At 44.8% G+C, this 15029-nt stretch overlaps 2 protein-coding genes across 3 annotated transcripts in view; both read left to right on the forward strand.

Moving 5' to 3' along the window:
• The window catches only part of LOC118101816 (ankyrin repeat and BTB/POZ domain-containing protein BTBD11-A), a 118919-nt gene extending 114603 nt beyond the window's left edge, over positions 1 to 4316 (forward strand). For both annotated transcript variants that reach the window (XM_035147821.2, XM_035147822.2), the window contains one exon: positions 115 to 4316. In XM_035147821.2, the coding sequence (XP_035003712.1) occupies positions 115 to 345 (231 nt within the window). In that variant the 3' untranslated portion in view covers positions 346 to 4316. The remainder of the gene's footprint in view (positions 1 to 114) is intronic.
• A 741-nt stretch (positions 4317 to 5057) lies between these two features.
• On the forward strand, positions 5058 to 10745 carry LOC118101789 (zinc finger protein 585B). Its single transcript, XM_035147775.2, has 7 exons — positions 5058 to 5422; positions 6506 to 6708; positions 6805 to 6906; positions 6998 to 7093; positions 7183 to 7293; positions 7499 to 7622; positions 7875 to 10745. The coding sequence occupies exons 1-7, from the start codon at positions 5395 to 5397 to the stop codon at positions 10505 to 10507; spliced, it is 3297 nt and encodes a 1098-aa protein (XP_035003666.1). The 5' UTR covers positions 5058 to 5394; the 3' UTR covers positions 10508 to 10745.
• Positions 10746 to 15029: the final 4284 nt, after the last annotated feature.

Below are 15029 nucleotides of genomic sequence, written 5' to 3' on the forward strand. Positions count from 1 at the left end.
AATTTAGTTTTCAGACTTTGGTTTTGGATCAAATGCCACAAAGTCTTTATGCAAAGTGTCTTCAATCAATTCTCAAAACAATGATTCTAACTCTCCTCCTGTTTTCTGTCCCAGTTCCTTGGCGCGTCTGAGCTGACGGCTTTCATCGAGGGCTATTTCCTGAAGAACATGGTGCTGCTGATCGAGCTCGACGCCTTCAAGCAGCTCCTGTACGAGCCTCCTCCGGCCGAGAGCCCCGTGTCCAGCCCCGGCATCTGCTCCGACATCCTCCTGGACCTGGAGAAGACTCTGGCCACGCGCATCCACTCCATCCACCTCTCCACCTCCAAGGGCTCCGTGGTGTGACGCCGTCCTCTCCCGGGGGGGCCTTTCCGATCCGGCCGCAGCATCGATGTAACGCCACCGTTAACACACTGTCACCCCGTCCACCTGCCCTGGCCCCGCTGATGAAGAGGAGGAGGAGGAGGAGGAGGAGGAGGAGTTTTTTTATGTCAGGGATTCCCTTTAATTCTGCCTGTTGCAGCTAACTGAAGTTAAACGAGACAAAATCAGAGAGAGAACTTTCTCACTCGTCGTCCCACTGCTCCCACTTCACGTCCCCAAAAACTGAAAATAATAACAACAAATAAAAAAACCCACACAACCCAACAGTATAACTTAGACCAAATCACGATTATACAACTTTCTATCGTATTTCACATAGAAAAAGTGCATGAAATACAGACTATTTACCTTTTCTTATTTTTTGCTTAAAGAAAAAGGTAGAGTAGAATCTAAACTCAGTAAAAGCAGCTTTCTCTCGTCATCTCTATCAGGAGACTTTGGTTTACAGATGTCATCTCTTCATGGAAGTGGATGCCGTCGCCGTTTGAAGTTTCACACAAGCCAAACCGTGAACATAATCCGAGTATACACCCGATTTTAAAAAGTGATTAGTAGCAATGCCAGCAGACAGATTCTTAGGTGGACGTTTCCTTTCTGTCTCCTCTGTGTTGGTTTCTCACTGTGTTATCTCGACTGTGTGCAGAGGCCAAACCAATCACACAAACTTCCGCCGTCCGTGGCCGACGCCAGTGGAGAATCTATGCTTGAAACGCGGACGTCCACCTGGGAAAGGAACTTGTGATAACCACCGTGAACACACTGTCATCTTGGGATCTTTCTGCATGACACCTCCTGGAACTGAGCTGCCCCCATGTTGCTTTTTATGCAGAGCTTACTTCACGAAAAGGGGGACGCTCCTTATTGAACTTTCCATCCACTGCAGGACAGACAGGCCTGAGCGGGATGGAAGAGGGACTTTTTGATGGGCAGGGACTTTCCCCCTCTCCAAGCAAAGTGTAAATACGTCCTGAACATCATCGTGCTGGTTCTTTTTGTTACTTTCCTTTTTTTTTCTAAACTGATGTACAGTATTCTCCTACACTCGCTCGGCCGATGACAACCGGTCTCATTGAATTGAATGTTGCTCCCTGGACAGTTCGTTCCTGCTGTGTGTGTGCGTGTGTGCGTGTGTGTGTCTCTGTTTATGCAAAGTTGCATGTTTAATCTGTTTCAGTACGACTCCTGCGTTGCGCTGTAGCTGTGCTCTGTGTGTAGACGGGTCGGGACCGAGTCAGAGTGTGGGTCGTTCCAGCTGAAGCTCAGTCACAGGATGTTCCCTTTATTTCATTTTCAGATGTTTTTCCGATACATTCCAAACGATCAGGGTCGATCACGCGATGCATTTTTTCATCCTCATCTCCTCAGTAACATCAGCACTGAATTTATTAGTAGACGGTGTTTTATGACAGATGTATTTCTATCCACTTGTTTTTCTGGTCACGCCAGAAACTTTGCAAAAAAAAGTTTTTACAGTTGGAAAATAAGAAATGAAAACCAGTTCATCGTGAAGAGCAGGAAGCAGAAGATTTAAGTGTCCTCTGAAACGGCAGCAGATGAAAACATCGCATCACAGTTGATGGAAGAAACGTGTGTTGATCCGCATTTTCTTTTGCTTGTTTTCTGAAAATTAATTTAAGATTTGTTCTAAATTCAAATGTTAAGTTGGCTGAAGTTCAACAGCTCTGGGAAAAAATAACTAAATCATTAGTGCAAAACATGAACTGCTGCGTAAGAAAACATCTGTTTCTGATGAAATATCAAAAGTTTGTTCTATGTTCTAAACTAAAAACTTGACTGAGGAGGAAGTTTTCAGCAAGAAAAACTCAACTACTGATGTTAAAGTTCTGTTTTGTGTTGTATCTAGTGAAGGTGGAAGCTGAAGATTAACACAATATGAAGCTTTACATAATTTGCATTTTGCTTCTGAGTCAAATCCACATGAATTCGTTGACTGTGGCAACATTTTTTTATTCCCTGATTTTCCACAACAAAACCTTCTGAGTTCACCACATATCCGACTGGTTTCTTTCTCCATGGCAACAGCAGCCGAGGGTTGAATCATCCAACAGACAAAACCGGATTCTTCAGTGTGGAAACTGAAGTAAAGAAACAGGCGGTCACACAGTCACTTACACTAACAGGATTTTCAGAGTTTCTGGAAGAGTCACATGTTTGTGTGTTCAGCAGAATTGAGAATATATGTGTGAAGACAGAAGGGAAGGGAAATATTTCATTCTTAAGCTAAAGAAGGAGAAACTAGATCTCAGACACCTGAACCAGTTACCACATCAATGACTGAAACTAAAGGAGGAGCATTTTTACTTTGGAAAATAGATATAAATAATACAAATAATATGAATTGAGTAGTGCAACACGCCCAAAATAATGTTTTATTCCAAAAATGGCAGATTGGTGTTTATGTCAGTTATTGATCTGGTGATTGTTCCATGTGATGTGAGATCGTTTCCTCTTTTTTGTGGCTTCAGTTCAAAGTTGTTGTTTAGTGTTAATTTGATTCTGTGACGAAGCTCCATGAAGATCCTCGTACGTTGTGCTGGATGTTTCTGCATGAATCTGATTTCACCTTCAGATAAAACACAAAACTTATGGCTTCTAATATTGTAGCACACTCCAAAAAAAAACAATTACTCAAATATTTGTTTTGGACCGAAAACCATGCGAAACACCGAGGCACATACAAGTTGGTTTAAGTTCTGTAAATAGTTACAGAAAATGAAATATATATATATTATCCTACAACTTTATTTTCTTACCTACATACATAGCACTATATATTTTATTTTACATTCCACAGCTATTTTGTTTTACAAAAGAGATATAAGAAAAAAAGATGATATAAAAAGATGCTTTAAAGTTTCAAAATTAAGCAATATTTCCATCGGATTGTATTATTTTGACGAATATGTCACATGGATATGGAGCTACAGTATAAATGTGAATCAAAACACACATAACAGACAAATGAGTGACTGAGAACAACTGAATATATTATGTTTTGTTTATATTTTGTGAAATTAAATTGTCTATTTGCTTTTAAATGTATTTCAGCCATTTTAAGAGAATATAACTTTTTTTCCCTGAGAGCGTTAACGAAGCAGATAAGTTATTAACTCGACATTTTTCACCCTCGCACCATATTTGGCTTTCTGTTCACTCATCACACACGCCCATGTCATTTAAAACGGACGATTTAAATGTGCAATGTGACTTAAAGATGCAAAACCAGGGTAACAAGGTTCATAATGATGTCAAGCACCTTCGTGTGCCAGTGTCACTGTAGCCTCACAATCGAGAGCATTCGTTTTTCCAGACGTGAGCTTCAGTTCGAGTCGTATTGTGACGACAGCTGGATCCGGCTTTAACGTTTAACAAAAAGATGTTTCTATGAGTCTCAATGTTTGCGTCATTAGCAGAAGACTAACTTTCGCTTGCCCCTGCTCTGGAGCTTCTGATCCAGCCCCGGGGTCACGGGCTGTAACCGTCGGTTCGCATGGCTCTTCATGTTCGGTGTCGTCCAGAATGTGCTCTGTTCACCAGCTTTGTCCAAACGAGACTCTCTCCTCCAGTCGTCTGAGAGTTGTCTTTGCCTGCGTATTTGCTCCTGGTGATGAACAACATTTCTCCAATAGAAGCAGTGGAAACATGCATGGGACGTTCACTAGGTTTCTAATCCACAAGGAGGTGTGTGTGGGGGGGGGTGGGGACTTTTGCAAATTTTCTTTTATTCTTTTCCTTTGATGAGAACATGTATATTGTACAAAGTATGTATATGGAATATAAATTATACATGGTGTGAGGAGCAGGGATGTGGTGGAGTTTAACAACAAACAGGAATGTTACACTCGTGCTACAGGTTCTGTCGTTCCATGACATGCTTTTGTGGACAGCTAATAAACGACCACAGTTAAAAAGGATTTGTGCAGGATTTCTTATCGTGTTGAATGTTCATAATGTTTCAATTATTGCTGTTAGACTTTATACAGATACAGGTTCATGGTGCCCAGAGGATGAAGCCTGTTGACGTTGTGGATCCTCAGCTGGTAAGAATACGTTTTTCAATTCACTTCATTTACGGTGAAGACAACAGAGTTAAAACAATCAATTCATCAATAAGTCAGTCAGCAGAATTATTATTAATCTGCAACAATAATGATTATTTACAAAGTGTTAAAGCTATATTTAAGTAGAAATGACAAAATATTAGACCTCAAATGTAAGAATTTACTGTTTTGTTCTGGGCAAAAAAATTATGGAAAAATTATCTTATCTATTCTTATCTTATCGTGTCTATTCTTCTCTTGTTTGATCTTATATCATATCACCTATTCTTATCTTGTTTTATCTTATTGTATCTATTCTTATCTTATATTATCTTATCTAATCAATTCTTATCTTGTTTTATCTTATATTATCTCTTATCTTATATCTATTCTTCGCTTGTTTCATCTTATATTATATCATCCATTCTTATCTTATCTTATTGTATCTATTCTTATCTTTTTTTATGTTATATTATATTATCTATTCTTATCTTGTTTTATGTTATATTATATATTCTTGTCTTATCTAAAATATTGACATTGAATTCAATGTTTTGAGTCACTACCACAAACGGCCTCTGGGAGGCAGTAGACACCAAGACGACTTGATGTGACCCTGACACATCTCAGGAGAAGAAGAAGCATCTTCCCGTTACAGGAAGTCGTGAAGTTGTTAAAATTCCTCCACGAATCGCTTCTCTGGACTAAAATGGAGGAAAGCTCGCGTGTCGTCGGGTCGTGCGACTAGACTCGAACTCGCGACACGCCAGCAGCGTCCTCACCGCGCGGTTGGAAACGCGGACGGCCACTACGCCTGCGCAGTGCGCACCAGAACACCGAGCCGCCCTTCCTCCTCCCCGCCAACAAGCACCGCAGGGTCGAGCGGACGTCGACTCGCAACAACCCCGAGTTTCTCCCCGTCGCGGCCCGGCCTCTCCCCGGGGCCGAGATGGAGAGCCCGCGCTGCTGCGAACACGGTGAGGCGGAGATAATCCGGATTAACGACCCCCGCGGCGAGTTACGGGCTTTTCCGCGGGATTGAGTGCGCACGATTTGGAACATGGCGTACCCCGCTCTGACATGGCGGTGGCTTTGTGCCGCGCTGCAAGAGCTAAGCTAGTTAGCAAAACAGTGGGGGTTTTTGTGTTTATATGATCAGATCCCAGATGGGTTCGGTTGAGCTGCAGGTTGTTGTTGATCGAGTCCCGGGAGATGTTGTTAGCAGCGGGATTAGCATGGTAGCGGCTAACAGGTGATGCGTTTGCGGGCTCCAAGGAGCTACAGGCTAAAAACAAATCACAAACCGGCTCGTGCCTGGAAGTCGGACCGGCGTTAAAATGCACACACAGCAACGCGTCACCTTAAATAAAAAGCACAAAAGACACAACTCCTTAAAGAGGTGCATCGTCTTTATTTTTTTTACTGACAACTTGTGACTGTTGCTGCAGATGTGTGTGTCTGCCACTTTGTTAAAGTGCTCGTAATAACAACACAGCCGCGAGTCCCTGAAGGCATCGGGCTGCGGTGAAGTTGGTTCTGCACAAAACCAAAAAGCTCAAAAGCTTTTTTGGGGGGAATGTTAACAAATGCATAATTTAAATCCCTGTTGTCATGTCGCTGTTGTTTCAGATCAGCTGGTGCATGGTCCAGAATACATGTGCAATCACTTAAAGGTCCAGTGTGTAAGGTTTAGGTGAAAGGATCTAGTGGCAATAAAGGCCGCCATGTTTTTTTTTTACAGTAGCCCAAACTGGACAAACACCTTCTGAGATTTTATGACAACTGAAGCTGCCACAGGTTCTCTGCCATGTTTGGAAGGGGGTGGGGGGGTGAGGGGTATTCAGCTGCAACATGCAACTTCACCACTAGATGTCACTGAATTCTACACACTGAACCTTTAAGGTACCACAGGGTCATGTAGTCTTGGGGCACACGTTTAAGAGCAGTAGTTGGTTTGAAGTATTTTGAAATCATCCGTCACAGTCTAATCTATCAACTTGTTATCTAATTTGCACACATTGAAGTTTGTGCTAATAATCATGTTGTGACATATTTTCCAGAGCAACCTCTCCTGCTGCCGTCTCTGCGGCTCTTCATCCCGCCGCTGCGCCTGGTGTCTGCCGCCATGTGGCAGGTGGTCCAGAGGGGAAACGTGCACGACTACGGGATGGTGGAGGAGTTCATCAGCACCGTCACGGAAATCGTTCCCGATCTGTTGAACGCGGATCAGAAGGCTCAGCTCCTCCTGGGACTCAGAGCGCGGGTAAGACTGTGGCTGTGAAAACACATCGTCGTGAATTCAAACATTTTAGCTGCACTGTCAGTTCTATTTACCTCGAGGTGAAATCTTATGTTGCAGGTGGTTCTTGAATTGTGTCAAACTGAGGAGATCATCGACAGAGAAACCATCGAGCTGCACCTGGAGCGGATCAAGGCCCTCGTGTCCACGTGGGCAGCGCAGGTTAGGTTCTGAACATGCGACATACAGATCTGCAGTGTGGTTGTGTTATAAATCAAATGTTTAAAATGGTGTGTATTTGTTGTTGTTGCAGCCATGTTTTGCAGCGGTGGAGTTTCCAGAATCAAACTTTGTGGATCAAGTTGAACTGCTGTTGAAAGACCCTGAAGAGAGAGAGAAGTTTTTCCAGGTTTGTTAATTTGTGTATTTTTGCAAAAGAATCCCATAACTGCATATTATACGTATGTTCTGAAACTTTCAACTTGGTTTTCTCTCCAGGATGTTTTCCCCACGGACTTTGGGCCTGAGTATGACAGCGCTCTGCAGGTGCTGATGCTGGATTTCCTGTCCAGACTGGAGAAGCTTCTTCCGGTTCCAGACATCCAGCAGGTACTGCACATTAACCAGCAAAAACACACTTTAGAGGTATAAAGGGTAAACTGATTGTAGGCAGGCAGAGTTTTACATCCAGGTAGTTATAACCAGATGTTATTAGCACTACCTGGTTGTTTATCTCCTGTTAGGACTGAACCCTAAGATAGACGAAGCACAGCTTGTCCTCTACACGTCTGAACTTTCTCTGTCTCCTCTGCAGACTGCGTCCATGCTCTGTGCCGTCCCGTCTGCCCTGGAGGAGTGTGTCCACTCGGTTCCTGACCTGCAGCACCTGAAGACTGTTCTCCTTTACCACACGACTCTTGGACATTTTGATTTCTCTGGTAAGTCTCGTCTTGGTATCATGTCCGTAACATTAAAAACAAATTCACTACAGTTTAAAACAAGTCTTTTCACATCAGTCCTCTGGGAATTCGAACTGGGGAGATGCTCAAATTGCAAATTAACTTTCCATCGTGTCTTAAAATGACTAAAGACCTGTTTACTAATGTGCATGCAAAAATAAAAGATGTGAATTTAGTTTCTGTTCCAAGCTGCAACCGCAAAGCTAATGTGATTCCTCTTCTCACCCACAGAAGAAACTCAGACCATTCCATCTTCCTTTGGGAACTGCATCCTCTCCTCGTTGTCCCTGCCTCAGCTGGAGAAGGTGATAATCGACGCCGACCAAATACAGCTGCAGCCTTCGTCCGATCAGATGCAGGGTTGCGTGACCGTCCAGGTGGAGGGTGAGACTGTGACTCTGTTGGACTACATACACATTGAACAGCCGTCGGGTTTGGACGAGCCTGACGATCTGGAGGAAAATGACCTGAACGAGGAGGAGATTATGTCCGGAGACGCGATGGAGGAAGACGACGTCGGTGACACTTTAAAACCAGCAGCTTTTCAACCTCTGAAACAAAGCAAACGGCTGCAGTTAAAGAGAAAAGCTTTAAAAGACAAAGACTCAGCGGCGGCTAAGAGGCAAAGAAAAAAATACTCCAGCGATAAGACGTGTCCCGTGTGCAATAAGATTTTCCTCCGAGCCGCAGCCATGAGACGACACCAGGAAATTCACTCCACAAACCGGGATCTCAGGTACAAGTGCGCCAACTGTGACAAGCGATTCAGGGACCATTATGACATGAACCGACACAACATGCGCGTCCACGAGAAAGAGGACATGGGCGTGAATCCCCCAGAAGACGACCCGGGGGAACCTTGCACCTCTGAGATGTCGGATAACAAAAACTGCTCTCTGTGTGGGAAGTACTTCGCCCGCCACGTCGACATGGAGCGACACATGAATTCCCACTCGGAGGACCGCCCGTATAAATGTTGTTACTGCGAGAAGAAATTCAAGAATCCTTACGTGTTAAAGAGACACCAGAAGGAGATCTGTAAGAGCAGGGAGCTGAAAAAGACAAAGAGGAAAGAGGCGCAGCAGCCGAACCCGCCGCCGCTGCCGCCGCCTCCGGACGGGTCGACGGAGAGTAAAATCTGTCCCATCTGCAGCCGGGTCTTACCGTGCACGGCGGACATCGCAAAGCATCTGCGCTCTCACTCGGAGGAGCGTCCTTTCATTTGCATCACTTGCGAGAAGGGCTTCAAGTACAAGGACACGCTGAAGAAGCATCAGATCATTCACGGTCACGACGGGATCAGAGAGGAACAGAGCAAGTCGGTGGAGCAGATTCTGGCGGAAGCAGACACTCAGGCATGTGAGGATAATTGCAGCCTCGACAGAAAACAAAGTCATCTAGATTTATCAGCAGATATTTCTGAGGAGTCTCCTTCAGCACCGAAGGAAAAAGTCACCAAAAAGCCCCTGAAAGTGTGTCCGGTCTGTTCCAGGGCGTTCGACAGTGTGAAAACCCTGAACAGGCACATCCAGTGTCACACAGACGATCGTCCGTATCATTGCGTTCACTGCAAGAAGCGTTTCAAACACATGCACGGGCTGAAGAGACACCAGATCTACGCCATCTGCCACAAGAAAATCAACAGGTTCCTGTGGAAGAAGGAGCCGAGGGCGGGGTCCAGCCAGAGCGACGCGAACGGCACTGACCCCCCGCAGGGGCCCCCGCTGAAGATCCCTGTGTGGTGTTCCAACTGCGGCAAACACTTTGAGTTCCTGTCCGCCCTGAAGGAGCACCAGGAGAACGTGTGCAAGGTGGACGTGAGGGACGTCATGAAGTGCAACGAGTGCGGGAAGGAATTCAACAGTATGACGATGCTGAAGGTGCACCAGAGGATCCACGACCCGCTCTACTGCAACGAGTGCGGCAAGATACTCGCCAACGAGCCTGCGTTCGAGAGGCACAAGCTGATGCACCGGCCGATGCAGTGCACGATGTGCGACAAGACTTTTACTCTGCTGAGGCGCTTGAGGGAGCACTACGAGAAGCAGCACGACTTCACGGGCCCGTATCCCTGCGCACAATGTGACAAAACCTTCATCCAGCTGCCCTACCTCGCCATCCACCAGAGAATCCACAAAGGGGAGTTCCCTTACATCTGTACCCTGTGTCCGGAGAAGTTCAGGTCCTCCAACTGTCTCACGGTTCACCAGAGGAAACACACCGGGGAGAAGCCCTTCCTGTGTTGGCAGTGCGGAAAGTGTTACCGCTCGGCCTCAGAGCTCACGGTCCACATGGGGACGCACTCGGAGGAGAGGCCCTGGGCCTGCGCGCAGTGCGACATGGCGTATCGCACAAAGCTGCAGCTGACCAACCACGTGGAGCAGATCCACATGGGCGTGCGGTATCCCTGCAACAGCTGCGGGAAGCAGTTCATGAAGGAGACGTCGCTGAAGAGGCACGAGCTCATCCACACGGGCGAGAGGCCCCACCAGTGCACCGTGTGCGGGAAGACCTTCCTGACCGCCAACGAGCTGCGGCTGCACAACAGGTATCACACCGGGGAGCGGCCGTACAAGTGCGAGGTGTGCGGCAAAGCCTTCATCCAGTCGGGGTATCTGAAGTCGCACATGCGCATCCACACCGGGGAGAAGCCATTCAAGTGCGACCTGTGCAACAAAGGCTTCCGGTTGTCGTATCACATGAAGAAACACAGGCGGACTCACACCGGGAAGCCGAAGAGCTACATGTGCGAGGAGTGTGGGATTGCGTTCCTCCAGAAAAAATCCCTCTGGGAACATTCGCTCACTCACAACGTGAAACTGGAATCTGCGTTCACAGAGGAAGTGAGAATCGAGTTTCAGTAGAAATTTGATGACTTTTTTTTTTATACAATGTTCAGACAACAAACCAAAAAAAACACCTTATTTCTTGGGTCTTAATTCCTCCTTTGTTATTTGATTTTGACCAAATTATAAGTTGTATTTTTTTTTCCCCCTTGTTGCAAAAACTGTTGATTCACATATTCTGTGAAACATTGATGAACTACAAATATATAATTTCTGCTTACTTTGATTTTGAAATAAATCAAACTTGAATGTGTAATTCTCACTCCCTTCATTTAAAAAATATAAATCTCTGTAACGATTGACAAAAGTAACTGAAGTAGTTTTATTTAGTGTCAGGATTTGCTTCCTTTCTGTTTGTATCATTTTAAATTATATATTTTTTGGCATTTAACTTCCCTCTGGGCTTCGGGAATATAAAATAAATTAATGATGAAATTGCAATAACAATCTTATTAATCTTCGTGCCCAAGGTGACATCTTTCAATTTTTCAGTATAAAACTAAAATATGTTTAATTTTGTCATTAAGAAAACAATTCTGAGGTTTAAACACTAGTTCTTTGGTACATTTTATATATATATTTTATATAAAAAAATACAACTAATGTACTGTTGAACAACTGATTCATTTAATAACTAGCTTTAAAAAATGAATTAAAAAGAAAATATTTGTTAGCTGAAATGTTATTCAGTAATATACATGTAATATACAAATACTATTCAAAAATAAAAGTGTAATCTTTTAAGTTAATGTGTCGTAATGCAACATAAAAAGTTTTAAACATAAAGCAGATATTTGTAAGTAGAGTCAGTACAAAGTTCCAGTCCGATATATTAACTGTACATAGTTTAGTTACACACAAATCACACACCTCACTGTATTACATCAAATGAAACTATACATTATGGCTTTTAAAACTTCACAATTCTATATATTTTCTGTTTGAAAAAGATATTTCAACATTTGGTGTTTACCTGCACACTCGTATATCAAATGTTATTTTTATACAAAGAGACTTTCAGAGTATTTTGTACCTTTTTGTAGTGAACAAACTGAAACTTGCTTAGATTTACTTCAAGTTGTGCAGAAGGGAAACTGTGTGTTGTGTAGTCAGTTGTGTTGTTTGACCAGAAGGTGGCAGTATAGTAATACTAATGATGATCTGGGGCTCCTCAGCTGTGAATGTGCCAGTGTCGCCCCCTGCTGCCTCAGCTTGTGTAGGAGGATTCTGACCCTGAGCTTCCAAACACACAAACTGAGGTTACTCCTCATGTGAGAGCAGCTTTTCTTTATAAAACAATAGTTTACACAAACCAACATTTCTCCTCTGGGCTCGTGTCACCTGACGCGTTCCCCCCCCGGCCTGAGTGACAGTTGAACCCGCGGCAGCTCCAGCAGCATCCCTGCCTGTTTCCACTGCTCCCACCTCAGAGAAATCAAAAGGCCGGCTGAGTCAGAGTCTCTCCAGAGTGTTGGGAGCAGATCACTTTTTAACCCGAAGCATATTGATTTATATGGGGCTGTAATTGCTTCAGTGTGTCCTGGATGATTCCCCCCGTAATTGAGGCCTGGCAGAGGTCTCTTTCCTAGACATAGCCTCCCCGCTGCCAGGTGGTTGGCAGGGAGCAGCGCCGCACCCACTCCCCGGCCGACCGCTCGGCTGGAGGGAGCCAGGCAGCGGTGACCCTCACCTCACCCCCCCCACCTCCCCACACACACACACACAATTCCCCCGGTTGTCGTGGGGCACACTTCCCTGCAGGCTTTGAGGCATCCCACCCGGGCCCTCGTCCAGCTCTCGCTGCAGAAACCAGAGTCACAACCTGTGCATCCTTTCAGACGCTTCTCTCACATCTGCGCCTTGGCTCTCCAGGATTAGCCGTAGTTACCGAAACCAGCTTATGGCTGTAATTATACTGTATATACATGCTCTTGTTCAAGTATTTGTTGTGTGTTTGATTTCCTGACCCCGGCACATTCCCTTGGATTTTGCTCCAGATGGAACATTTGCAGGATTTAACACGTCTCGAGATCACCGTGGTGTCACAGGTTCAGCGGGGGGGGAACGAAATAATGGAGAACACCTGAGAATCGGCTTAAATGTCGATTAAAAGCACAACCAGGAGCATTTGTCTCATAGTCTGTGCCACATGTTGTTGTGGTTTCCCAGGATTTATATGATCAGTGCCCCTGTGGTTGATGTGGAGCTTTGAAGCTGCGGCTCCGAACCTGAACCTGAGGGCTTTCAAATCGCAGATATCATAATAATCAAAACAAATCACTGCTCATGTTCACAATAAGGTGGTAACTGTAATATAATAATTATCATTATATTGAATCACTCTGTTAAGCAACACAATCTTCAGACACATGTCGACAACTTTTCAAAGTAAACGTTCAGCAAGAAGTGATTCTGGGAATGATCCGAACCCGTCGCTGCTCCGTCTGATACGATCAAAATAATCAAATTATCAAAATGATCAGGTGGGGATTTTGTTGTTTATCAGAGACGTAGAGGAAGCACGCAGCACTGAGATCACTCGAGCCAAAGGGGAAGTCGACACGATGAGAGATACGTTCCACATACAGACACACGTTCGTGGAGTTAGCAGGTTTAATACAAGCAGCAGCTTTCAGATGACAGATTATTTAGTTAAAACAATATTGATTAAAGCAGCGTTAACTGATGTGTTGATGATTGAGATCCAGCGTTTATACTGAATTGGCTCCGGCTCCTGACCGAAAGAGCACAAAGATCACAAGTGTTGTGGTTTCGGTTTCACAGACATCAGCTGAGCCGAGAGGGAACAAAACAACAACCAGCTCCTTTGAGGAAAACGTCTCTATTGATTCCATTCCTCTGTGTTTTAACCTTTAAGCAGAATTTCCTGGAAGCCGATGTGAAAACAGTTTATTGACATTAAAGATGGCGCCTCACCAGTGGCAGCCCTGAACTTTTTTCCTCCTTTAATCTTTTTCATTCGTTTTTTTTTTTTTGTGCTTTGCTCTTTGAACATCTGTGCACTGTTGTTTTTTTTATTGGGAGACTTCCACCATTTTGGGGCTAATAAGGGATTATTAGCGCTGATCAAACAGTGAAACCGAGATATGATTTGGAAAATACTCGGTTCTGATCATCGCCAGGCTTTATGGAATTTCCTGACCTTTTTGCCAAAAGCCCGTGACCCCTGCGCGTTACTACGGAAACCTAGCGTGTCAAAACATGCTCCATGACTCACCTTTATTTCTTCCATGTGAAGAGAGTGTGGCACAGCACAGGGCCTCGATACCAATATCAGTTTATCACCTTCTGCAACGGGAAAGTAAAGCATTTTTTAAATATATATATATATATATCCCTTCAATCACTCGCTATAGATACTTCACTTTCATTGTTTTTGTTTCAGTCAATGGATGAAGGAGGGAATCTAACACGGAGAAACCACCGAGCTGGAAAAACCCTCCCGACTAATCAGGAGAATACAGAAGGATTGCTCTGCTAATCAAGTGTGTGTGTTTTTTCGTGTGTGCGCTTGCAAGTGTGTGTGTTTCCTCAAGTGAACCTGTGTGTGTGCCCAGACATATCCCCAGCCTCACACACACACACACACATAGCCCCCCCATCCTCCCTGTGTTCACGCAGTTTTTTCTTGTTCTCAAGCTTTATCTTGTTTTTCGTCCACTCTAACTCTCCCTCCGTCCTCTCACTTGTGTTCATTTGCATTCTGCGCTGCCGTCTGTATCTGTGGATCCGTCTGACTCGGACATTTGTTTGGCAGGAGACACCAGAGGGGATGCTGCTAACGCTGCAAGAAATGTCCGTCTGCCTGAAAGACTTTTTTCACTTTGCTCTTCGTTAGCACATTGTTCTAAATGCACGGGGATGCAAATTTAACTCTGCTTGTTTCAAGGAGCTTTCTCTTGCTCGTCTAACTTTGCAGATCACTTATTCGTCGTCGCTGAAATTACACTTTAACTCAAGGAAAGACTCTTTATAAAGTGAGGATGCACTGAAAATACGTGCATTTTCAGTTTGTAACCGTTCCTGGAGAGAATTCGTGTGAATTGTCGAGAGTCTCTTCCTCCACATGACTTGCAGACATGGACATTTTTTGCAGCGAACACTTTCTCCTTCCTGCACCAGAAGGGAGTGAAAACAAGCCTTTCCCTGGTCAATGAGTTCACTGTGGCGGACGTCTCCCTGAGACAAGGCTGTGAGAGGAGGGGTGGGTGTTGAGTTGAGGGAGGGGAGATGGCGATGGTGGTTGTGGTGGTGAGGGGGCTAAAAAAGTCTTGCAACCGAAGAGAAAAGAGACACGGGGCGAGGGAGGGAGGGAGGGAGGGATGGAGGGAGAGAAACCTGGCACCAAGACAGTTCAGAGCATTGGGCATTAGAGACGGTGAACAAGGGAAGGTCAGCAGCCCCATCCCCACACACACACACACCACCACCACCACCACCACCTCCACCCCTTTCTTCTCCTGCATCAGCAGATGTACTGCACAAGCCCATCATCAATACCAGTGCAGTCAGGCCACAG

Source organism: Hippoglossus stenolepis, chromosome 22, assembly GCF_022539355.2.
Source record: "Hippoglossus stenolepis isolate QCI-W04-F060 chromosome 22, HSTE1.2, whole genome shotgun sequence".
NCBI lineage: Eukaryota > Metazoa > Chordata > Actinopteri > Pleuronectiformes > Pleuronectidae > Hippoglossus > Hippoglossus stenolepis.

Coding starts and splice junctions, on each gene's coding strand:
- LOC118101789 (XM_035147775.2), top strand. CDS start 5,395: ATGGAGAGCCCGCGCTGCTGCGAACACG. Junction 5,423..6,505: donor CCCGCGCTGCTGCGAACACG/GTGAGGCGGAGA, acceptor CATATTTTCCAG/AGCAACCTCTCCTGCTGCCG. Junction 7,294..7,498: donor CGGTTCCAGACATCCAGCAG/GTACTGCACATT, acceptor TCTCCTCTGCAG/ACTGCGTCCATGCTCTGTGC.